This window comes from Schistocerca cancellata, chromosome 1, assembly GCF_023864275.1.
Source record: "Schistocerca cancellata isolate TAMUIC-IGC-003103 chromosome 1, iqSchCanc2.1, whole genome shotgun sequence".
Taxonomy (NCBI): domain Eukaryota; kingdom Metazoa; phylum Arthropoda; class Insecta; order Orthoptera; family Acrididae; genus Schistocerca; species Schistocerca cancellata.
The window spans coordinates 871,328,074-871,353,608 of record NC_064626.1 but is presented as its reverse complement, the minus strand read 5'-3'; the positions used below and the strand labels follow the sequence as shown (position 1 = coordinate 871,353,608).

Sequence of the window (25,535 nt, the reverse complement as noted above, 5' to 3'; positions counted from 1 at the left end):
ATACATGATGAAGTCAAGTAGTAAAACACATAATGTCTGAGGAGTCCCTGCAGCCCTCTTGACTTTGTACAATTGGGAAAATAAATAATTGGTATACTTGCTGTGAATATGACAAAAAATATTGTTGTTAGTACTGTCATGTTTTGTTTCAGTACTGCATTGTTTTCAATTATGAAGCCATGGCTGATGGGAGCAGACACAGTTACACTGCTGATGAAGTATGAAGTGATATGTGGCATGTGTGTTGGTACATGACCATCCATAGATCGGGCAAATAATGATGGAGATATTGAGTAAGTTTAGGGATCGCTTTGGTATGGTTCTTCCTCATGAAATAACCAAGCTTGATTAGAAGGAATATGTCTATGTTCAGGCAGGGTCAAGGACAGATCATGTAGTGGACATAAGAAAATGCGAGGAGAAACTTGTACCATTGTTGCCAATCAAATCCATTTGCAATGGAGCAGCTGAACTTCAAGTATCATGATCAACCACACTTGGACACATTTATATAAAAAAGAGTAACATTTGCAAATAAATTATCAGGAATAAACACGGAACAGCATGTTGCCGCCTGCTCTTGCTTTGATGGCATCTAATGTTTTCTGTCAATCAAGAGGGTTCATTTCTGATGAACATGTTATATATTAAAATTTATGTTGGTGGAATGTGGTTTTCTGAGCTAAGCAAAAACTTCATAATGTGCAAGAGTTGGAAAGGAATTCATACAGGCTGGGAAGTTGTCATGATACCTGTTCAGCCCATATTTCTTTAAAAGATTTGCAAGTGGAAATTCTTATCTGATATACCTTAGCTTGAAGACAAGGGACTCAAGACTCATGTTGTTACAGCAGGATAGAGCTTCAGGACACATTGCTATTCAGAGTTGCAAGCTCCTTGATGAACAATTTCAAAGCCACTGGACTGGTTAGGGTTCAAAACCGTATCCCAACCCTTTTGAAATGTCCATCATGAAGTCCAGACTTTGCCACACCAGGCAACACATTATGGGATGTAATGATGTTCCATGTGACTCCACACTGGTAAAAAACTATAGTCGAATTGTTCATCAAGGAGCTTGCAAATCTGAATAGCAAAGTGTCCTGCAGCTCTATCCTGCTGTAACAACATCAGTCTTGAGTCCCTTGTCTTCAAGCTAAGGTATATCAGATAAGAATTTCCACTTGCAAATCTTTTAAAGAAATATGGGCTGAACAGGTATCATGACAACTTCCCAGCTTGTATGAGATGTGAAGGAGGATATGTAGATACACAGATCTCTGTGAAAAGCATAATGGTACACATACAGATTCACTGATTATATGGAAGGCACCCAACAGTTCAGGATTGCCATGATTGAATCCGCCTCATGGATTAATGACTGGGACCAGTGTGCCAAGCAGTCTGGATGTGGTTTTTAGGTGGTTCTACATCACCTTAGCTAACTACTGCAATCTACATCCTTCTGAATCTGCTTACGTATTTGTGGTCTCCCTCCACGATTTTTACCTCCTACATTATCCTCCAATACTAAATTGGTGTTCTCTTAATGTCTTAGCATGTGTCCTATAAACCGATCCCTTTTTTGGTCAAATAGTGCCACAAATTTCTTATCTCCTCAATTCTATTCAGTACTTCCTCATTGGTTACATGACTGACCCATCTAATCTTCAGCATTCTTCTGTAGCCCCATATTTCAAAAGCTTCTATTCTCTTTTTCTCTCAACTATTTATCGTCCACGTTTCAGTTCCATACATGGTTACACTCCAGACAAATACGTTCAGAAAATACTTGTTAACATTTAAATGTATATTTGATGTTAATAAATTTCTCTTCTTCAGAAATGCTTTTCTTGCCATTGCCAATCTACATTTTATATCCTCTCTACTTCAGCTATCATCAGTTATTTTGCTGCCCACATAGCAAAACTCACCTAACTACTTTAAATGTCTCATTTCGTAGTCTGATTCCTTTGGCATCACCTGATTTAATTTGACTAAACTTCATTATCCTTGTTTTGCTTTTGCTGATGTTAACCTTATATCCTCCTTCCAAGATACTGTCAAGTCTTTTGTTGTCTCTGACAGAATTACCATGTCATTGTCAAACCTCAAAGTTTTTATTTCTTCTCCCCAAACTTTAATACCTACTCCAAGTTCTTCTTTGGTTTCTTTTGCTGCTTGCTCAATGTACATATTGAATAACATTGAGTATAGGATACAACCTCATCTCACTCCTTTTTCAATCAGTCTCCCTTTCATGCCCCTCAACTCCTATAACTGTCGCCTGTTTTCTTTGCAAGCTGTAAATAGCCTTCTGCTCCCTGCATTTTACCCCTGAAAAGAGAGTATTCCAGTCAACATTATCAAAAGCTTTCTCTAAGTCTACAAATGCTATAAATGTAGGTTTGCCTTTCGTTAACCTGTCTTCAGGCCATCAGTAGTTCTGACAGAATATCCTCTTCTACTGGAGCCTTGTAAGCATAGCGTAACCAAAGCCTGCTTCCCCAGTATCAGCTCGTTAATTCCGTAAGATTCCCACATGATCAGGGACTCAACAGAATGCTCTACCTTTCCTTATTGCTGTAGCTGGCAGATTGTTTTCTACGTCCATATTTACTAGGTGTGTGTGTCGTACTGGCTGCACTGCTTAAAGAATTGGAGCAAATGAACTATTTCATGCCTCTCTCTATCTTCTCTGCTCTTATGTCTTCAGTATTAGATGACGTTCATCACCAAAGACAAAAATATGACATAAAGATCAAACTTGAAAAATTACTTGTGGGTACAGTACTCATTGTCACAAATGTACAATGCAAAAATCATCTGTGAAATACTGGAAATTATGTCTGAGCAATTATAACATAGGACTGTACTGACCTGGAGTCTTTTTGTTTTGTATGCCTCCGCTTCCAAAGAACTTGTTTTCTCAGCAACAACTTGCTGAGCTTCCTTCATCTGTGCATGATATTTTTCTGCAAATTGCAATAAGAACAAATTATTGTACAAAAATACTATCATATGTTAAACTGTTAATAATACTAACATTTAATGGCAACAGAAACTTGCATATATGCATTGCCACAATTTCAACTACTTCTCATTATGATCAAGACAGTGCCTTCACTTCCAAAAAGTTACTCCATCACCTGCATAACTCACACAATTTCTTAGAGGTTCTTGTGTCACTCCTACTTCCAATCCTGTACATCATGTGACATTCCTCTATGGATGAACAATGTGCAAGATCTGTAGCATACACCTAAAGACTACCTGTCACAAGCATTTCCTATCCAATGAAAGGTTACAGAAAATATAAAAGCAGACATGTCATCGACTGGCTTTACTGCAGTCACTTATAGTATTCTCTGTGGGTGTCAAAACCACCCTGCTGTCTACATAAAAGATTTGCTTAAGGTGAGAAACTATGAAGGCACACTACGTTGTACATGAGAGAAATCACATTTATAAATGTTACTTCCTAATCAGTTAGTTTCAGTATGATCACAATGTAATTCAAACATACATCACTCATACCACTTATTAGTCATCCAAGGCATTAGCTATTTCTTCAGCCAATTCTTATCTCACTAATAACAACACTATCCAAGTTCACTGCTAATACCACATTGCTTAAGATCAACACTCCTCATGTACACAACTTGTCTGTCTCCAAGCACATCTTCACCTGTGATTCCCAACTGTGAGTCAAGTAATCATTCCTCTTAACTCTTACCAATAACAGTCTGACAAATAATTACTTCACTATTGGTGGTTAAAATTATAAGCATATAAAGGTATAACCTCCCATGTGAATGTCTTATAGATTAGATGTTATTTTCTTAGATTCTAATTATTGGCAACCCCTGACTCTATTCCAGGGTGTATACGTGGACAAGGAAAAAAAATTCCCGGATTTTTCCCGGATTTCCCGGTTAAAAATACACTTTCTCCCGGATGAAAACACACTTTTTCCGTGCTATTAAGTGACAGGTTTTTTTTATTTTTTGCATCAATAAGTACGCTGTATATTTTCGTATCACGAAAGTATAAATTCGAATCCCACCAAACACCGCATGTTACTTTCCGAACCATGTAATCGAGATTACGATACGCTTTTGTAAGCGAGTCATTGCTCATGTCACGTGATCCCGCCAGCCGATGACAGCGGATATTCAGAGCGTAGGACACGTGATGTAGCCCGCTAATAGCAACATCACTGTTAAGTAGCGCGGATACACAAACAGGAAAAGTTAATGTTTTAAATTAATATACATAGTGTTGCTACAAGAAAAGCAAAGGTTTCACGTACAACATTGGTCTCTAAGGTTAATAAGCTGCAACAGAAGCTAAGCTTTCACATATAATGTTGATTTTTCTTGTCCGTGTTACACTTTAAGATACATCACACAAATGTGCCAGTAAAATTTTTAGCCGAGTCCAGTGACTTGTTCTCAAATTTTTCCACAAATAAATTAGCTACCGCAGAGGAGCGAGAGCTTCCCGTAGCACTACATCAATTTACTCATAATAACGACACAATTGTCTGATCTGGGCTCTAAATACTTATAATCGCTCGTCATCAAACGCTCTGTGATTTAAGGAATTCATCGCACATTCTCACACATAGTTCCACTTGCGAAAGAGTAAATTTGCTTTGAAAGTAACGTTTTTCAAACAGCCATTCACAATATTTTCCTGCGACCTGTTAGAAATAGGTTCGTTTCAGCAGTTGTCAGAGAGCGCCAGGTAAGAGGCGCCACCGCGCTTTGGCAGCTACGATGACGCAGGAAGCCCGTGTGTTCGTAAGTGTAAAACATTAAAAGATCTTACATTATGTCATAAAAGAAAAGAGGCCGAAATATCGGTGTCTAATGCTGCGTAAGTTGTTAATACAAATACTACCCATGACTGGTGTGGTGTCTCAAATCTGATTACGTTTATTTTGTCGCTGTCTGCTAGATAAAACAAAATAGGTCTTTCTAACACTGCAGAAATTGTAACACATACCAAATAAACGAGACTGTTTTTGCACAAATGGTCATTTTTATAACACGACAGAATATAATTCACGAAGACCAACATAAAATGCCTATTAGGCCTACTACAAGCAAATAGTTTAATGTTAGAAAATAGTTTCACATTTCATTCATACGCCCCAGTTTCTCGAGCATGAGATCGAAAAGTAGTAGTACGAGATTTTTACTTAAATTTGGAATCGTCATATTCTTCCCTAATTGGTGTGATGTCCCCGTTCCTCGTCCTAACAAACAATTTTGTCATGACTAACTCTGGAAGTATTCCTGCCTTTGTCAAAATTTAGTCGCTGGTTAACTTCACTAACCCTGCCAGAATCACCGGTTTAGTTATCCCTGATTATTCTCCGGTTAGGCGTTATGATGTTCGTACAAACCACTTTCCGCCCTACTTCCAGAATAGAAGTTAATCGGCTGCTAGAAGGGGGCTGTACACCTGGCCCTTACAAGTGGAGCGATCTGGCCAAAAATTTTCTGACAAAATTTCATTTTCTTGGATACACCGAGAAGATAATACGTAATCTTTCTTACCTGTTATTCCTGTTAGTCGTTTATTTCCACTCTGGTAGTCTGACTCTATGGATTTCGCTAGTAATTATAGCACAGCTGATCATTCCAAGCCCAATCAACCACATAAGCAGACAGCGGTTGGCGTTCACTCGTTCGGCTTTACTCTGCTCAGCTCGTATAACCCGGTCCCCTCTTGCTCGCAGGAAAGTTTATTTCTAGATGTGACGAGGATTCCCCTGACAGACATCACGTACACTAGGCACGCATTCAAAATTTAACTTATGATTCATTCAGAAATCAACTTACAGAGTGCGTTCAAAAACCAAGAGGGATGCGTTTCAAAATCATGAGTAATCGGTAGACCAACGTGCGCTGGATGCTAGGCTCTTTGTGAAACATGATTTTTTTCTTCTCAAGAATATGAATTTGGCGCCCCCTCCACCCCCGTAATTGTCATTCGGGTCAGATACATCGGTTTGCCCCGCCACTCAACTGCGCATGCGCATGAGCCCGCTCGTAACTCCTATAACGAATCTAGTTAAACCGTTGTGACGTCACTCTCATCGGAGACATTTTGTTGTTATAAAGCATTGCATAGTCTTCCTAACACCTTTGACACATTTTGTTGTTGGCAAACGTTTGTATGAGCACTGTGTTTTGTTGTTGTATATGGCACATTTCCTTTGCAATTTATGTTTTATTTTCATATTTTTTTCTCGTTCACGTTTTATTGTTGTAGTATTATTCTGCAGTAGCGGGATAGAGTAATATCCTTTGTTAGAGCATCGATTCTTACCAGTCAATATTGCAAAAATTTAACTGAAACCTAAAATAATGAAAAATTCCCGGAATTCTAAAAAATTCCCGGGTTTTTCCCGGTTTTCTCCCAGATGAAAAAATTCCCGGGTTTTTCCCGGATCTCCCGGTTGTCCCGGGTCGTATACACCCTGTATTCAGGCTAACAGATATTTATATTGACTTATAAATAATAGATGCCCATTAAAACTGTTGGTAAGCTGGCAATCCAGTCGTCTGAAAGTCAGGCTCTTAATGCTGTCTTGAAGCTGCAATGCACTGTTCAAGTGGGCCATTTGAAGTTGGATGGTAAGCAGTTGTTTTTATGTGGGGTATACACCTATGAAACAAAACATTATGACCACCTACCTAATAGCTTGTTTGTCCATCTTTGGAATGAAATACATAACTGATTCTGTGTATCAGGGATCCGAGAGATTGTTGGTAGGTTTGTGAAGATATGTGGTATTAGATATATAAACACAGGTCACGTAATTCACATAAATAATGGGCTGCTAATTTGTGTATGCAGTGATGGTGCCCAATAGCGACCCAGATGTGTTCCATAGAATTTACATCTGGTGAATTTGGTTGCCAAGACATCAACAAGAGTTCATTACAATGCTCCTCAAACCACTGTAGCACAGTTCTGGCTCCGAGACACAGAGGCTGGTGAAAGAGGACATCACTGTCCGGGAAGACTTCAAGCATGAAGGGATGCAGATGGTTCACAGCTATTAGTGTGTCATAGATTACTACCACAGGTCCCATGCAAGCACAGGAGAATGTCTCCCACAGCATAATACTGCTCCCACCAGTCTGCATTCATGGCGCACTGCATGCTTCGAGCGGCCATTGACCTCAATGGTGGCGTTTGTGGAGAGGACCACTGAACTACTGTGTAGCGAAAATATGCTTTACCCACAGAGCCCCAACATGTTTCCATTGATCGACGGTCAAATGCCAACGGCCCCATGCCCACTGCAATCCTAATTGTTGATGATATCGTGTCAACATGTAGGTCTGGTCTGCCGCAGAACTCTATTTCCAACAATGTACAACGAACGGTGTGCTCTGAAACACTTGTGCATGCACCAGAATTTGTGCTGTTTCTGCAGAGATGGCACAGAACACCATCTACCCTACTTTACAGAGCAGACAGGCCTCCAAACCCCATATTCTGCAACGAGCTGTGGACATCCAACCATTTAGCACCTAGTGGTAGTTTCACCATCCTTCTATGTCTTTGTGTAGGTTCTCATGACAGTAGCACGTGAACATTCAACCAGCTTCATCGTTTTTGAGATACTCATTCACAGGCTCTGCGAAATAATAGCCTGGCCTTTGTCAAAGTCACTTGCCTCAATCGATTTCTCCACTTGCAGCCAATATCTGCACTAGGGTGACCCCCCATTCATATCTGCTCTGCTTACAAACTGTCATTACCACATCATTTGCGAAGCTGTGCCAGCAGGTGGCATCCAACATTGTGGTGGGTAGTGGTTATAATGTTTTGACTGGCCAGTGTCCATAGGGTCTTTGTCATGTGTGTGAACATTTTAATAAAACTGCCGTCCTCTGTTGGTGGTGGTGATTTTTGGGACTCAAAAACGTGCAATCCATGATAATAAGACAATGCTGGTAGCACTTTCTGCAAAGATGTCCTTCAGTAGAACTCCTTCTGGCCAATGTGTAAACCTGCTGATCATTGTTAAGAGATTTTAATTATTTAACTACTTATTTATTCATTTATTTGTTATTTTCTTTTAGTCCTTTATGTATATTAAGTGAAAGAAAACAGCAAGATGAAATTTTAAAAGAAAGGTGAAGGCTTGAGAGCCAGGTAGTGGTCCCAGTACATCAAAGTATAAGCAACAAGCAATTTAACTTCACTGAAAGCTCCTGGTTCAATGTTTTGAAATTTTTGCTTGTTGACAGCAAACGTGTTTTTGCCCAAAGCTTCACATCTAGTTTCAATGGAAGCCAAATAAAGTGTTGTCAAATCAAGTCTTCTGTGCGTTTGCTGCCTGGGTGAGCCAAGTCATGTAGTGCATGGAAGACTTGCTGATGGTAGGATGGAGGAACATATGGCCCGAATTTACCAGTAGAACTGACGAAGTAACTGTGATCTAAGAGCAGGTAATATTATTGTTACAAACACTAAGGAAAAAGTGTCTGAATTTTTCGCTTTGGGCGTTTCTGGGCCACTGCTTTGTGCCTTTGCAATTTACTCATACAGAATGCTAGTTGGCAACATGATTTTTGCAACTCTGGAACAAGTACCAGAAGGAATATTCTCTCCTCCAGGAAGGTATCGGGTATTTGTGTGGAACTGACTGAGAAATTCTGGATGGCACAGTTACTTTGTGTTGCCTTTTTGGGTGCTGTTTAAAGGCAAATGTTAATGGCTTGAGACCTGTAAATATTGTGAATTCTCTGCCTTCCAAAAGATAATACAAATGTTTGATTGCCGAATATGCTGCCAATAACTCATGATTGTAGGTACTATAGTTAACGTCGTGTGTTGGTGAACTTCTCGTAACTGGTGTAAAGAAGTACCCGTAGCATAGTCTGAAGCATCAGCTACCAAAATTAAGGGAAAATCTGTTGAGAGATGAGCTAACTGAGTTGCATTATATAGTTTTTCTTTTAATTTTTTTTAGCAATTTGTCTGTTTTATCAGTCCATGTAACAGGTGATTATCCTTCCTCTTGATGTTCTTGAACAAGTTAAACAAAGGTTGTTAGATTTCTGTAGTATGTGGTGACATATGTCTGTAGAAGTTTACCAGTTCTTATTTTCACTTTTCTTGTAAGAGTGAAATTCCTTGACATGACCCACAATGATTCAAGAATGATATCACTTTCTCTCCAAAAATGCATTTTCCCCACATTAATGTTAAGACTATATTTATCCAGCCGTTAAAGAAGCTGTTGCAGAAGAATTATCTGATATTCATTTGATGCTGCACTGCACTGCACAGACCAAATGACCCCTTTAAAAATTTGGAAAGTCCAAATGGTGTAAAAACAGCTGTTTTAGGCTCAAATTCTGGCACAACAGGAATGTGGTGATAAGCTCAGCTAAGGCCAGTTTTAGAGAGTATTTTTCTGTAGGAGACTTGGTAGTTAAAATCTTGTAGATGCAGCACTGGGTAGCAGTCTGGCACAGTGACAGCATTTAAGATTCTATAATCTCCACAGGTTCTTTAGAACAATATGGGGAGTACTAGACCAGCAGCTTTTACGATGACATATGTCGAGGTTGATGATCTCCTGAAATTCAGGTTTTGCTTAAGCTATTTTTTATGGTGGAAAGCATCTGGCTTGTGCATGCACTGGAGGTCCTGTTGTTGTGATTGCGTGTTGCACATTAACTTCAGGAGGATCAAATTAGCTTTCTCCACGAAAATGTTAGGTTATCTCTTTAGCAGGTCTCCATATTTATGCTGTGGGTCATTTAAAAGCACTAAACTGTCAATAGATACATCTGCAGAGCCTGTACTAGCAATTAAAGCTTTTTGCTCGATTAATTTTTTTTTTTACTCAACATCAAGTAACAAGTAGCTTGAAATCAACATTAATAATTGCCTGGCAGACATATGAAAGAAGGAATGGCCATGGAAATCCTTGTCAAAGTCCTATTTTGCAGTTCAGCAGTCAATCACCACATGTGTGTATTGTGGAACAATTTGCAGCATGAAGTTGCCTGAGTGTTAGCAGGCTGTCGAGGAATAAATAAACACCACATTGAGCATTTCTTCACATTCTGTTGGAATTTATAATCATATTAGCACACAGAATGTTTCTGTGCATGCCACCATGATTTTGATCTGCTTCTTGATTGTGTCCCAATTTAAAATTTCTGAATCCATACCATTAGTTTTGAAAGCTGTCTTTCCAGACGGAAAAATCTACCATCCAGAGATGGAGATTAAACAGACTGACTGGGTGCGGTAATCTCTATGAAATCACCAGCTACAGAAGCAATTGCTTCGAGATTCATATGTTGTCCAACTACTACTATAGAATGTGTATTGGTTGGTAGTTGTTAAAGAAATATAGTTCTTAAAAATTGTTGATTACTTGTGTGCCAGCAAGTGCAAGCATCTCGCTGAGCAGAGCAGCAGGCTTTGTGTCTCCTAGTTCTACTTCGGTTAGCAACTTTTTTACTTTGCGTGGCTCTGATTCTTCAAATTCTGAGGTAAGATGTTTTTACATCTGTGTATGGTGAAGCTGATAATGGTTTGGACGTGAAATCTGAAATTAGCTTAGCAATTTTGGTATCAATTGAAACCGAAACATGACACACACACACACACACACACACACACACACACACACACACACACACACACACGACAGTCTCTGGCAGCTGGGTCTGGCTCCAGCTGAATTGAAACTGAAACATGACGAGACACACACACACACACACACACACACACACACACACACACACACACACACACACGACAGTCTCTGGCAGCTGGGTCTGGCTCCAGCTGTCAGAGACTGTGGTCGTGGTTGTGTGTGTGTGTGTGTGTGTGTGTGTGTGTAAAGCTCACTATCCAACAGTCTGTTTGTGGTGCCTGTCTGTAACTCAGCTTCTCCACTATTTGATTTCACTACTAGTGTACTCATTCCTTCACTAAGAAAGCAAATAAACCAAATTATTACTTTTAAGAAACTACCGTGATGCCCCCACTGTATACCTTAAGGTTGGGAGCCACAGCACACAGTCTGAAAACCCCTGGTCTATGTGATGGATGCGCAAGTGCAATGTCTTAAATACTACTCACTCTCAGTTAGTGTGACGGTTTACAGCTTCAAACTTAAATTACAAGGACCATTACTAATTAGCAACCTGTGGGGCACTGGGGTAGAAATAAATTGCTTATCAGCAAACACTGACAGCTGACCAGAAAGAGAGAATTGTGAATTTCAGATTACATTAGTCCTTGCTAACAAACACACATACAGCAGTAGTACTAAGTTTATATTTTTCTAATAGTTTTCCAGTAGTTCCATCAACCTGGAGCAAGAATCTATATGACCTCAACAAATATCATACGACACACTGCACGAGTTTGTGTAGGGAGGTGTGTGTGTGTGTGTGTGTGTGTGTGTGTGTGTGTGTGTGTGAAAAAGGGGGGGGGGGTTTGCTTATTTTTATTTATTCTTCGGAACGAAGAATTTAACATTAGTAATTTAATGTTTTGATTAATAAAAATGCATTTCCAAATAACTACCATTTCATAAACCTTCCCAACTAAACTGCACGTAACACATACAAGAATCTGATTAGTCTATATGGAAATAACAAAGAATCACCCTTCAAGTCATGTTACCACAAAAATTAATCACTTATTAACTCACCAAGATGCAACTTCAGGTCAGCTGCTGATTGCGCACTTTCAATAGCCTTACGCTTATGCATTTCCATGGCCTGCTGACGAAGAGCTAATTCTTTCTCAACAGTAGCAAGCGAGTTTTGTAAGATGCGTTCCTTGTCTTCTAGCTTCCGTACCACGACATTAGTAGCTTCCACCTGTGATGTCAGTGTTGCAACCTGCACAATTTTACGCAATCACTCTTACTTCCTTACAAATATTCTGGATGAATACAGTTCTACCACACAAATTATATTAACATAATTTTTTTAACAGTAAACAATGGGTGGCAGAATAAAACAGGAAAATGTTAATGTATTCTTGGAAAGCTATGTCTGGAATCAATGAAACAACTTTATAATCAAAGAGAAATACTCACGTATAGAACAAGGCTAGAAACCTTCAAAGCCATAAGTTCCATTTAGCAAATGAAGTCTGCAGGTTGCATTGAAACAGTACCTATCTACCACACAGGTGCGGCTCATGCCTTCCATACTGGGTGAAGACTATGACATTTATTGGTTGGAACTAACCTATACCTCAGGCTATGCTGCAGCAGATCAGTCTGTCACCACAACCAAGATTTGAGGAGGGAGGGGGGGTGCAGTGGCAATATCACACTCCACACTCAGCCAAACGTTTACATACCATATCCTCCTACTGTTTCATAATCAACTATTAAATAACATCAAAAGCTAACTGCATGATAAAATCTATAGGTAGCTTATTTATCCCACTACTTCACATTTTCCGACAGTTTACTGCAACAAATCATACTAAAAGACACATTTTGCAGAGCTCTCTAATGCTGCGTATGTTAGCTTGGCAGCATGCTTAATATTTTTTATATCTTCATACGGTTAATGTTCTGTGTGTTCAAACCGCAGTGTTTATGAGTTTGGATGACAAAACAGTGATGTTTCCATGATGTCACCAATCTTTTGCTGTGACTGGCTGACATGAGCAAGCCAAACAACCGCCATGGTAATTTACACACCATATTTGTCAAGTATATTTCCACGTAACAGAAATATGCATTTTAAGTGATAAGGCACACACAATCACCCAGTTGGATTGAGTATATCAAACCTGTGATGTTCGAATACAGTATTACTAGGTGCCCTACTTGACACAGTGACATCATTTAAATATCAGGGCATAATTTTGCGAAGCGATATGAGATGGAATGAGTGTGTGAGAACTGTGGTTGGGAAGGGGAATGGTCGATTTCGGTTTACTTGGAGAATTTTAGGAAAGAATGGGTCACCTGCAAAGGAGAGCGCATATAGGACACTAGTGCGACCTTGAGTACTGCTTGAGTGTTTGGGGTCTGTGCCAGGTCAGATTGAAGGAAGACATCAAAGCAATTCAGAGACTGGTTTCTAGATTTGTTAACGGTAGTTTCGAAAAACATGTAAGTGTTACGGAGGCACTTCGGAAACTCAAATGGGAATCACTGGAATGAAGGCTACATTCTTTTCGAGAATCACTATGAGGAAATTTAGAGAACCAGCATTTGATGCTGACTGCCGAACGATTCTACTGTCACCAACATACATTGCATGTAAGAACCATGAAGATAAGATATGAGAAATTAGGGCTGATATGGGGGCATACTGATCGTCGTTTTTCCCTCACTCTATTTGCAAGGGGAGCAGGAAAGGGAAGAAGTAGTGGTACAAGGTACCCTCTGCCATGCACTGTATGGTGGCTTGCGGAGTATCTATGTAGATGTAGATGTAAATGTACACTGCTCTGTTAAAACTGCATGTATATCCTTGCATGGATTTACACAGTTTTGTTCTTTATTCATGTTTACATTGAGTCTGTAAGCACCATGTTTCTTTACTTTCATCCTCATCGTGTGTTCCAAAATTTTAGCTGATAAATTGCACAATGAACTCGCATTGTGCTGTTTCCAAACTCATGGTATGCTGCTGTTATTGACAGGAATGTAAAACTCACTAAACCCATGTATCATACATCAACAAAAAAAAACTTGCTAATAATGCACATTACCCGCAATCAGCAAGCGAGGAAACTAAAGTAACAGGACACATTTCAGGCCTTTTTTTCCTCTAATCATTCGTGAAACTCTCGTTAGGTGGTGATACTTACGTTACCGTACATCTCTGATGAGATATCTGCAAACTTATTGCAACGGTGGACAGAATAGCCAATGACAGAAAGAAAAAAACTGTGTAAAACTCTACAGAAACTATAATACTAAACAGCAATTAATGACCCAATTAAGCATAATACAGATTTACAGAGACAGGGATTCAATAAAGGAAGTTTCAGCAACTCTGTTCATTCCCTTTTGATGTAAGCAATGGAACATGAAAATTGTGTGCAGGTTTAGGCTGAAGCACCGGAGCCTTTGGGACGCCCATAAGGGCTGCACTCTGAGGAAGCCACACCCCAAAACCTCTGCCACATACACCTACGCAGCATATCAAGGTGCACCATTAAGAATAGCTACTAACTATTCAAAAAACATCACTTGATATAACACATCAACAGTTCCACAAACGTTGATCACCATTAATTAAATATGTGTGGGGAATATGCGAAATTTTTTCTGATAATTTAAATTATGTAACATATTACTGAGATTTTTTTTAAAATATATATTTCGGGGTGGCTCCGCTTCAGAGCCTTCATCTACATGCGCAGATACTGAGGCAAAAGAATTGTCTAAAGAACAGGAGATGAATTATTGTTGCAACTATATATTGTGCTGATATTTATTTTTTAAGGTCCTATGATGCACAGTGAGTTTAGTATACAACTGTCTGCTACAGACAGTAATAGTCGCCAAATTTCTTACCAAGATGAGACCCCAATGGATGTGTTGACAACATAATTTATAACTTTTTTACTTCACTAAGTAAACAGATAAAGATTTTAATGATTGAATAACTCACTGCTTCCTCTGCCACATTACGCCTAAGTGAAGAACAGTGTAAGCAATTTCTCCTTGCAGTATTATATTTATGAATGGTACTGATGCTTTTTAACTGTCAATGACTGATAACAATTAACTTCATAATGGAGTAAATGTAGTCTGTTGTCAGTATGCTGTGTAACAAATACTTTCTTCTTGAATGATGAGTTACCCCAGAATATGTCACAAGACAGTAGTGAATGAAAATATAAAAAGTATCTAAACGTTTTCACATTTCCATCTTCAAACTCTATCATCAGTAACACAAATGTTACAGAGGTTAGACCTTTAAGATGATCTGTAACATGTGAATACCTAATTTCGTGTCTAAAACAAAGATGGCAGACAAACAGGGCTCATTTATCATCAAGTATCAAACAACGGAAAATCCCGGATGGAATGTAACAATATTATTATGAAAAGGATAGTTGCTACTCACACCCGACCACGGGCGCGCGCGCGCGCCCACACACACACACACACACACACACACACACACACACACACACACACTCACACAGGAGACCATATTCTCTGGCTGCAGAAGCCAGACCAGTGTGTGTGTGTGTGTGTGTGTGTGTGTGTGTGTGTGTGTGTGTGTGTGTGTGTGTGCATGCGTCCATCTGTTGTCTATTTTCGACAAAGACCTTGTTGGCCAAAAACTCATTTTGTGACAGTCTTTTTGTTGTGCCTATCTAAACTCAGCATCTACAAAGTGTAGCAGTAGGAAACTGGAAATTAGTTGCAATAATTACACCTCTTTTTTTGAAACTGATGAACAATATTTTATTCCAAATAATTCCCATTATTATTTATACATTTCTCCACATCTCCGGCAGACTAGGAGCGCCATGCCAAAGAAACAGTTCTTCTTCTGAAACAAACCCCTGTCAGCTAGCCACTTTCGTACATTTTCATACAAACTGAGGCATTGTTCAATGAGAGCACGTACCAGTGATGCAAAGAGATAATCAGATGGAGCCAAGTCTTGAGAATAAGCCACATGCCTAGTATTTCCCAACTGAACACCTCGATTGCTACCCTGACCAGTTTTGCTGCGTGTGATGGGGCGTTATCATGGAGCAATATGACTGTGTTGCCTTTTTCCATATTCTGGTCGTTTTTCATGTAATGCTTGATTTAAATTGACCATTTGCTATTGGTAGTGATCAGTGTTAACAGCTTCACCAGGTTTCAGTGTCTCATAATAGAGGACACCCTTCCGATCCCACTAAACATGGAGTGTTGTCTTTTTTCCAAAGCAATTTGGTCTTGCAGTGGATGTCTATATGGTTTGCATGGATTCACTTATGATTTACGACACTTAGGATTCTCAAAATATACCCATTTTTCATCACCTGTCACTATATGATGGAGAAACAACTTTCTTTTGTATCTTGTGAGCAACATTTCAAAGTGGTATTTAGATTTGGTTGCGGTCTTTCTTTCAGTTCATGCGGAACCCATTTTTCCAGTTTCTTCACCATCCCATAGATTTCAACCAAACAGAAACGGCTTTCTGCAACACATTAAATTGTTTCACGGGTTCCTGTTGAGTTTGAGTATCATCTTCATCCAATACGGCCTCCCATTTGTTGTGTTTGAACTTTTTTGGTGGTTTCCCGTGCTCGTCATTTGTCTTGTCAAAATCACCACTTTTGAATTTTTTGAACCACTTGAAATAATGCATTTTCTCAAGAGCATGTTCACCGAAAGCTTCGAAGAGCATTCAATGTGATCCTGCAGCAATTTTCTTCAAATGATAACAGAAATCCAATGCTGTCCACAAATTGTAATTTGTAGGCACAAAACTCGACATTTTTACGGTTTTGAAACAGATACTGATGTATGGAACTTGGGTTACTGTGTGTCGACATTCGTTGTCAGCCGTTACTTGAAGTAGATGGCACTGCAAGGGTCCTACACTAACGGCTAGCACCATCTGCACCTGGTATATGATGAGTAGCAACTATCCTTTTCATAATATTATTATAATCAATAACAATACATTAATTAAGCCTTAACTTGAAGATATTTCTGAGACTGTACATTCAAAGTACGGCCTTGTGTGGAAGTGAACTTCAGACTGTGGGAAAATTGGAAAAGAAGACAACTGAAGCATTTGAGATGAGATGTGTTGTTACAAAAGAACGCTAAACACTAGGTGGACTGATAAGAAATGAGGACTCCAGAGATTCGTCAGGAAAGGAGAATGTGGAAATCACTAACTCACTGTGCAAAATAATTAAAGGGTCACTTTCTTGAAACCACCCTTATTTCAATGCAGAAGTGTCAAATGTGGCTCAAAGGTGCCTACAACCTTCCTCTGCAATGGTACAAATGCATGGTGCACTGCAATGTCACCCTCATGCTCAGTAATGTTTAATGAGGTCAGATTCGACCAAATTTCACCACTATTCAGCCCAATGCCACTGTGGTTGGGTCACACAAGGGAAGGTTGTCACGTCGCCTCCTTAATTATGTCTCACACTTTCTCTTGATGCCTCTGCGATGGAGGCCAGAATTCCAACACCAAGCACTGAACACTTAAATCATGCAGGGTTTCTTATGGATTGACGAGGAAAACAATTCAGACATTCCATCCCTGAGAACTTACACAAAAAGGCATCAGGGGTTGGCATAAAGGATGTCAATGAAACCACCTCTTCCCTTGGGGTATTATGCTAAAAAAGCATAGACGTACTTTCTGGCATCAGCAGCCAAAGGCTGTGGTCGTGTGTGTGTGTGTGTGTGTGTGTGTGCGCGCGCGCACGCGCGCGCTGTCTATTTCTGACAAAAGCCTTGTTGGCCGGAAGCTCATTTTGTGACAGGCTTTTCGTTATGCCTATCTGCGACTCAGCGTCTCCGCTAATTGGTGAGTAGCAACTATCCTTTCATAATATTGTTACATTCCATCCTGGATTTTACATTGTTTGAACTCTTCTTTCCTGCTTCGGATCACATTCATATTTTGTCAAATGGTTTTGTATGATCTCTAGAAGTTCCAACTTGTATACTAGAGAAAAAATTGCAGTTGCGCTATACTACAATGGGGTCAGATAATGTTCAATGTGGTTGCAGTCCCATGATGTCCTTAGAGAAGAGTTAAATCACCCTAGGTGAGTCAGCAGCATCAAAGATTGTCAAGAACTTTGTTCTGTTGCATACCAAATTGCAAACTGTTGTTTCCGACCACACAATGCATGTAAATGAATACTCCAGATTCAGAACGGCAGTGTATCTGAAACAATTTCCTTGGTCATCCATCAGAAAACTGCAGCATTTCAATGTTAGGTCAGTTTCGACGCTAACCTGACATACATCACAGAGGAGTCAGCAAAGGGGCGAGTGTGAAAAGGGTGGCAGGGCAGGGGAAGGGATGACAACTTTAAGTTTCCCACCGTGTGACATGTTGGGCAGAATTGTTCTGAAACTTAGTGGCAACGTGACCTTATTATCTTACACCTCACATGAACATCTGAGCTCTGACTTTTTTTCTCACATGTGTCAACACCTTGCTGTCTGAAGCTTTACAGAGCCTGAGGGTGACATCACTTGGACCCAAGCTTCTATACCATTATGGAAGAAGATTACTAGCACCTCTGAGCCAAAATTCAAACTTCTGCCTGTAATGAATAAAAATGACAGGGAGTCAATAAAATTACCCTTTAAATCTTTTTCGCAGAGTAGGACAAGGGACAATATCACAGGACACATGTTGACACTTCAGAAGGTAGATTCCACAGATGGGGCAAAAATAGAGAAGACAGAGATTGGAATATATCCAACAAAAAAATCAAGGATGTTGGATGAAGAGTGACTTGGAAATTGAGGTGGCCAAAATCAAATTAGTCATGGGGAGAGGGGGGGGGGGGGGGGGTTAGGTAGGCAGGAAGAGAGGTCGGTTGATTTAAAAGAGGAAGGGAGGGGCCAAACTGCTAAGTCATTGGTCCCTCGTTCCGATTAAAATAATTCCAGGGTGGGAGTAAAATAATCGAGACATACAAAAAACAGCTGGATGAAAGGCGAAAACCATAAGAATGACAGAAGGGCAACAAACACTAAAATGGAGAAAATCGGACATGGAAACCACAGAGATATGCAAGAAACAGGTAGAAGAAATCAAAACAAGAAAGCAGATTATCATGGCGGCTGACCATGAGAATAAAAAGGAGAAGCCAGCCACTCTGCAACACATTAAAACCTCCACCCTCAAAGCACTTGGGTGGAGGACACTGTGCGACAAAGGACAAGCGCTAAAACTTAGATCACATGATAAAATCCACTCTCACAAATAAAACATAAAACTAAAGCTGCTGTTCAGGCATTGTTGCCTAACACCAATGGTAGGGTGCTGGAAAAGTTAAAAGTCTGCTGCAGAGTGGCTAAAAGTGGGCAGTCCAGCAATAGGTGGACGACTGTCATTTCTGAGCCACAGCGACACCGAGGTGGGTCCTCGCGAAGCAGGACATAATCATGTGTTAGCCACGTATGGCCAATGCAGAGCCGACCAGACGACAACTGATTCCCTGAGAGAGGTCCGCTTGGAAGACTTCCACACATTCGTAGTCTCCTTAATGACAGTTTGTTGTGCGTACTGTTATGCCATTCTGCTTCCCAAAGCAAAAAACCCTGCGGCATAAGACAAAACGCAGGTCAGTTTCAGAGATGCCCATCTCTAGAAGCAGTTTCCGCGAAGCCTGTTTTGCTAGCCTGTCGGCAGGTTCGTTACCTGGGATTCCAGTGTCCTGGGGACCACACAAATACCGCTGAATGACAGGACCGTTCCAGGGCTGAATGGATGCTATCAAAGGATGGCAAGCGTAGCACTGGTCAATAGCTTGTAAACTGCTTAAGGAGTCAGTACACAGGAGAAATGATCTCCCAGGACATGAGTGGATGTGGTCAAGAGCACGAGATGTGGCCGCTAGCTCTGCAGTGAAAATACTTCTGGCAAGGAATGCTGTTCAATATGTCCTCCATGGACATATGCAAAGCCTACATGACCATCAGCCGTCGGTGTGAACCACTTCATGGCCCCGCTACATGTCGAAAATCGAGAGGAAGTGATAGCGGAGAGCCACAGGATTAACGAACTCCTTAGGGCCATGTGAAAGGTCCAGAAGAATCTGCAGCCTAGGTGTATACCATGGAGGTGTGTGTGGATTTGGACCTCGAGGAGAGGTGGTAATGGGAAGGACTCCAGTTCAGACACAAGGGAGGGACGTGAACCGCGATCCTAAGACCTGACTGGGCCGCTGATGCGGGAGATGAACTGCCATGGTTGGGAAAAGGAGACGGTAATTTGGATGCACAGGAGAACATGTGCAACATAACTGGCGACCAGTTGTGCACACCTAACCTTCAGTGGAGAGACTCCAGCCTCCACCAGGAGACTGGTCACCAGACTCGTTCTAAAAGCTCCTGTCACAGGCGAATGCCACAGTGGTGCACTAGGTCGAGTAAACGCAATGCTGAGGGTGCCGCTGAACCATAAACCAGACCCCATAGTTGCGGCAAGATTGAACAAGAGCTTTGTAGAGCTGCAGCAGTGTAGAGTGATCTGCATCCCAGTTGGTGTTGCTCAGGCAGTGGAGGGCATTGAGATGCTGCCAGCACTTCCGCTTATGCTCATGAAGGTGAGGTAGCCAAGTCAATTGGGTGTTAAAAACAGTCCTAATAATCGATATGTCTCCACTACAGTGAGTGGATCGTCATTAGGGTAAAGTTCTGGTTCTCGATGAATGGTGTGATGCCAACAGAAATGCACGACACACGACTTCGCACCTAAAACTGGAAGCCTTGGGTAGAGCTCACGACTACACCTTGTGAATGGCTCCCTGTAGGCACTGCTCAGCAACACCGGTACTGGAGGAGCAGTACAAAATGCAGAAGTCATTCGCATACAAAGAAGGTGAAACTGACCGCCCTACAGCTGCTGCTAGACCATTAATAGCCACTAAAAAGAGAGAGACACTCAATACAGAGCCCTGCGGAATGACAGTCTCCTGAATACGGGGGGAATTATGGGAGGCACTCACTTGGAAATGGAAAGTACGGAGCGGCAGGAAGTTTTGTATGAAAATCAGGAGCGAGCCCTGGAGACACCGCTCCCCAGATGTTGGCGTCTGGAAAACAATGTTCGGATGGCAGACTTCAAGGACACAAGATTACCAGTGGTAGAGTGACCCTGGCGGAAGCCGCCCTGACTTGGATCCAGTAGGCCACATGACTGCAGGACCCAACCGCCGACACACCATATGTTTCAGCAGCTTACAAAGAAAGTTGGTGAGGCCAATGGGCCAGTAGCTATCCACATCAGGTTTTGACCCGGTTTGAGCACTGGAATAATGGTGCTCTCCTGCCATTGTGATGGAAAGACACTATCACACCAGATCCAGTTGAAGATTACTAGGAGATATTGCTGGTAGTCAGATGAGAGATGGTTAATCATCTGACTGTGGATCCGATCTGGCCCAGGAGCTGTGTCGGGGCAATGTGCAAGGGCACTGAGGAGTTCCCACTCTGTAAATGGGGCGTTATAGGGGTCACTGTGGCATCTAGTGAACAAGAGGACTTTCCTTCCCATCCACCATTTGAGGATGCGAAAGGCTGGGGGGTAGTTCTCTGACGCAGAGGCTCGAGCACGGTGTTCAGCAAAGTGCTCCACAATCACATTTGTGTCAGTAGATAACATGCCATTAATGTTAATGCCAGGGACTCCTGTTGGGGTCTGCTACCCAAAATGATGTCAGATCCTTGTCCAGAATTGGTACGGTGACGTATGGCACCCAATCGTCGACACTCGCCACTCCCAACACTCCTGTTTCCATTCGTTTTATAAGCTGGTGAATGCAGACATAGAGCTGCTTAAAGGCTATTAGATGCTCTAGGGAATGGTGCCTCTAATATCGCTGTAGAGCTCATGGAAGCTATTTATTTTCCTCAGCGCCTTCTGGCAACCAGCAAGGGACTGTCTTTCGCATTGGGCACCCTAAAGAATGAGGGCTCACGTTTTCCGTCGCAGAAATGACCGTTGTAGTGACCTGCTCAACTGCAACATCGAGGGCACCATGTGGGTAGATTCACCGGTGACATCAAAGGTGAAAGCACCCATTCTGCCTTGTTTACAGCCTATCTGGGTAGGTGTCTGTGGGCATGATGCCGGGGGAGTGACAAGAAGATAGTGAAGTGGCCACTACCACACAGGTCGTCATGTGCTCTCCAGTGGATAGATGGGAGATAGATGGGAATGCAAACCGAGAGATGAATGGCTGAATATGTGCCATTTGCCTCTCTGAAATGTGTGTATTTAATAGGCAGAGGTCGAGTTGTGACAAATTTTCGACCTCCCTACTTCAGCCAGTAAGTATGGTGCCACCCCAGACAGTTATTTCCTGTGTTGTCCTTATCCTGACAGTCACAGCTTCAAGAGGGGTTTGAAGGGGCACAGGTTCACTAAACACTGAGTTGAGCACATAGATGTAAACTCCACCTGACATTCTATTATAGTCAGTACGGTTCCTGTAATATCCCTTATAGTCGCAGAGGGCAGGAGTCTGCATTGCTGGGAACCAGGTTTCCTGGAGGGCAATGCAGAAAGCATATATAAAGCTTAATACTTGCCACAGCTCAGCCAGGTGGTGGAAAAAACCGCCGCAATTCCACTGGAGTATTACGTGATAGTGAGACTGGGAAGGCCTCAAATACTCAATGAGGCAGTCTACGACTCAGGATCACCTGCTGCCACCAGATGAGTACCTGCGTGATCGACATCCATTGTGTCTGAGGACTCAGCGAAGTCTAGGTCTTCAGCGGACGCCAGAATCTCCACCTCATCCGCAGAGACAGAGCTTCTAGGTAGTGGTGGTGTGGGTGCCACCACAGTGCACTGGTTCTTGGGGGTCTTTTTCATTTTAGGTCTCTCTCGCTGCTCCTTAGGTTTGTTTGGCTGGGAGAGCTTCACTGATTCAGTCTCAGGGACTGAGGAGGACTGTGAGGCCCTATGATCAGCTACCTGTGGTTGCTTCAGCCACTGGTGGGTGTCAGCTTTGCCACTAGTAGGAACCTGGGAAGGGAGTGACACAAGGGATCCCTTCCTGATGAGAGGAGGCGACGATGACTTACACTTCTCTGGCTGAGAAGTGGGAATTGATGTCCCCAATGGTTGGTGTGTGGGGGGGGCGGAGGGGGGGTGTTGTTCCTGAAGTAGGTTGTGCAAGAGCAACAGGGAGGTAAGTGCCCCCCATCATCAAGGAGGCAGGTGGAGTCTCACGGCTCTAAGAGCCAACTGTATGCAACGAAACGGAAGACGGTAGAACTGTTGTCATAGCGGCCGTGCAGGTTGACGTCATACACACAGGATGTAGCCTCTCATATTTTCTCTTAGCCTCAGTGTAGGTCAGTCAGTCCAGGGTCTTGTATTCCATTATTTTTCTTTCTTTCTGGAGAATCCTGCAGTCTGGCAAGCAAGGTGAATGGCGCTCTCTGCAGTTGATACAGATGGGAGGTGGGGCACAGGGAATATTGGGATGTGAAGGACATCCACAATCCCAACAGGTGACGCTGGAAGTACAGCGAGAAGACATATGGCCGAACTTCCAGCACTTAAAGCACCGCATTGGGGGAGGGATATATGGCTTTACATCACAGCGGTAGACCATCACCTTGACATTCCTGAGTAATGTGTCACCCTCGAAGGCCAAGATGAAGGCACCGCTGGCAACCTGATTATCCCTCACACCACGGTGGTCACGCCGGATGAAACGGACACCTCACCACTCTATATTGGCGTGCAGCTCAACGTCAGACTGCAAAAGAACGTCCTTGTGGAATACGATACCGTGAACCATATTTCAGCTCTTATGGGGCGTGATGGAAACAGAAACATCCGCCAGCTTGCACAGGTGAGTAGTGCCTGTGACTGGGCAGAGGGTGCTGTTTTGATCAAGATCAACCCTAACCGCATTTTGGACAAGCCCTCCACCTCCCCAAACTTGTCCTCTAAATGCTCCACAAAAAAACTGAGGTTTTATTGACAAGAAAGATTCCCCATTAACTCTTGTACATACAAAGTATCGGGGTGAATAAGCTTCGCTGCCATCCTTAGCCTGGCGTTCCTCTCATGATGTGACCAGATGCGGGGGGGGGGGGATGATTTGGGGTCTTATTTGTTAGCACTGAAGTTAGACTTGACCGCTCAGAGACTGACGGTGTTTGACCACCAGCAAGCGATGACATACTATGCTTCATGGCGTGTCGTTAGCCCTGATGCCACCCACTCCGACCACGGCCCCTCCCCACGGGCACCACCACCCAACCGCTGACATACTATGCTTCATGGCGTGTCGTTAGCCCTGATGCCACCCACTCTGACCACGGCCCCTCCCCACGGGCACCACCACCCAACTGCAGCAAAGGCCACCATTGCCGGGAGTCCTGATGCCTCAGGGTGACAGGCATCTACTGCTTGGCAAATGTGGGGAGTTAATGGCGCAGGCATCTGCAGGGTGATCCCTTTCTGGTCAGGGGGCTACAACCAATATGGTACATGGCGGCCCCACCACAATAGACTGGTTACCATGCCAGATATCAAGTGCAAATGAGCTAAGTAGACCATTATCATCGACAGTGCAGAAAGTGATACTGCACAGAGGATGGCGGAAAACGCACTCAGGAGGGTGACCTCAGTTAACAGCTGGAAATGAGACGAAGTGCAGGTCCACGTCGAAGAAAGATGCGAGAGGTTTCAGCACATCATGGACACTGTGCACCATGTAAGGGTCTCTTCGCCAATTGACTCGCTCTTCAGGAAAATTTTGATAAATGGAGGTCAAACCCTACAGGGGACCATCACATAAAGGCCAAACCGAAATGTGTGAGACTGCCTTTGGTTGCCTCTTATGACAGGCAAGAATACCTTGGGCCTATTCTAATCCCTGAGCCTGCAGGAGGGGGGGGGGGGGGGGGGGGGGGGTTGCAGGAAGGTAGGGAGTGGTCGGAGAAGACACTACTACAGAGAAATATTTAACACATTATTCATGTAGGTCTCAGATGTAAATAAGGTACAGACAACAGGGCTCTATTTACTGGAATGGAACTGAGGCTATATTATTTTAAAAATGTAGATGAATTTAGACATATAAGCTGCGTCTATATCCAACACCATGTACATTACACTATTCTTTGTAGACTCCCCCATTTACCTCCCCCAGATTTCAGTTTACACAAAGTAATGTGCTGGATTCAAAGAGATGTACAAATAGCTCAACTGGCAACGTACCTTACCTGAAAGGCACATCTGGATTCCAGTCCCATTCGCTGTCACCTAATGAAACTTTTTAAGTACAAAGTGAAATATTTGTCAACAATCTCCCACAGTGACTGACTGATGATTAACTCTGAAAGATACTGATTGGTTGTATGTGAAAGAGATGCTATGACCAATTTCAGTGGTCAAAGAGAACGTTAATGAAGGTAGTCATTACAGAGCACTTTGTGTCAAGGGCAAAAAGTATGTTCAGCTTGTGAACTGTTAAACACTTTTAACATCTTGAGGAAAAAGGAGAGGATTGTTATGGCATATTGTCCCTTGTAGTGACCTGAGGATCTCCTTTAAGCCTCAGAATGGTAACAGATAAGAAATAATGAGAAATAAAGCAAAGTTGGGCCTACCAATGATCTCCCGCAATGTGTTAAAAGTGCCAACTAGAACAAACTGTGTGTTGTTTATGAGAATGGAAGACCTTGAACTGATGTTTTATCTTGCACTAAGCTAAATGAAGAAACCGACTAGAAAAATGTCTACCATTATCCTTCCTCAGCAATGCAGTTATGTGGAAAGAAGGCTTAATCTTCA

The 25,535-nt window shown here is 42.2% G+C and overlaps 1 protein-coding gene across 5 annotated transcripts in view; it reads right to left on the bottom strand.

Annotated features, from left to right (window-relative positions):
• The window catches only part of LOC126190053 (E3 ubiquitin-protein ligase Bre1), a 262,588-nt gene that overhangs the window by 6,081 nt on the left and 230,972 nt on the right, over nt 1–25,535 (bottom strand). For all 5 annotated transcript variants that reach the window (XM_049930989.1, XM_049930991.1, XM_049930992.1 and 2 more), the window contains 2 exons: nt 11,717–11,909; nt 2,881–2,975 (listed from right to left, as the gene is read on the bottom strand). In XM_049930989.1, coding sequence (XP_049786946.1) covers nt 2,881–2,975; nt 11,717–11,909 — 288 coding nt within the window. The remainder of the gene's footprint in view (nt 1–2,880; nt 2,976–11,716; nt 11,910–25,535) is intronic.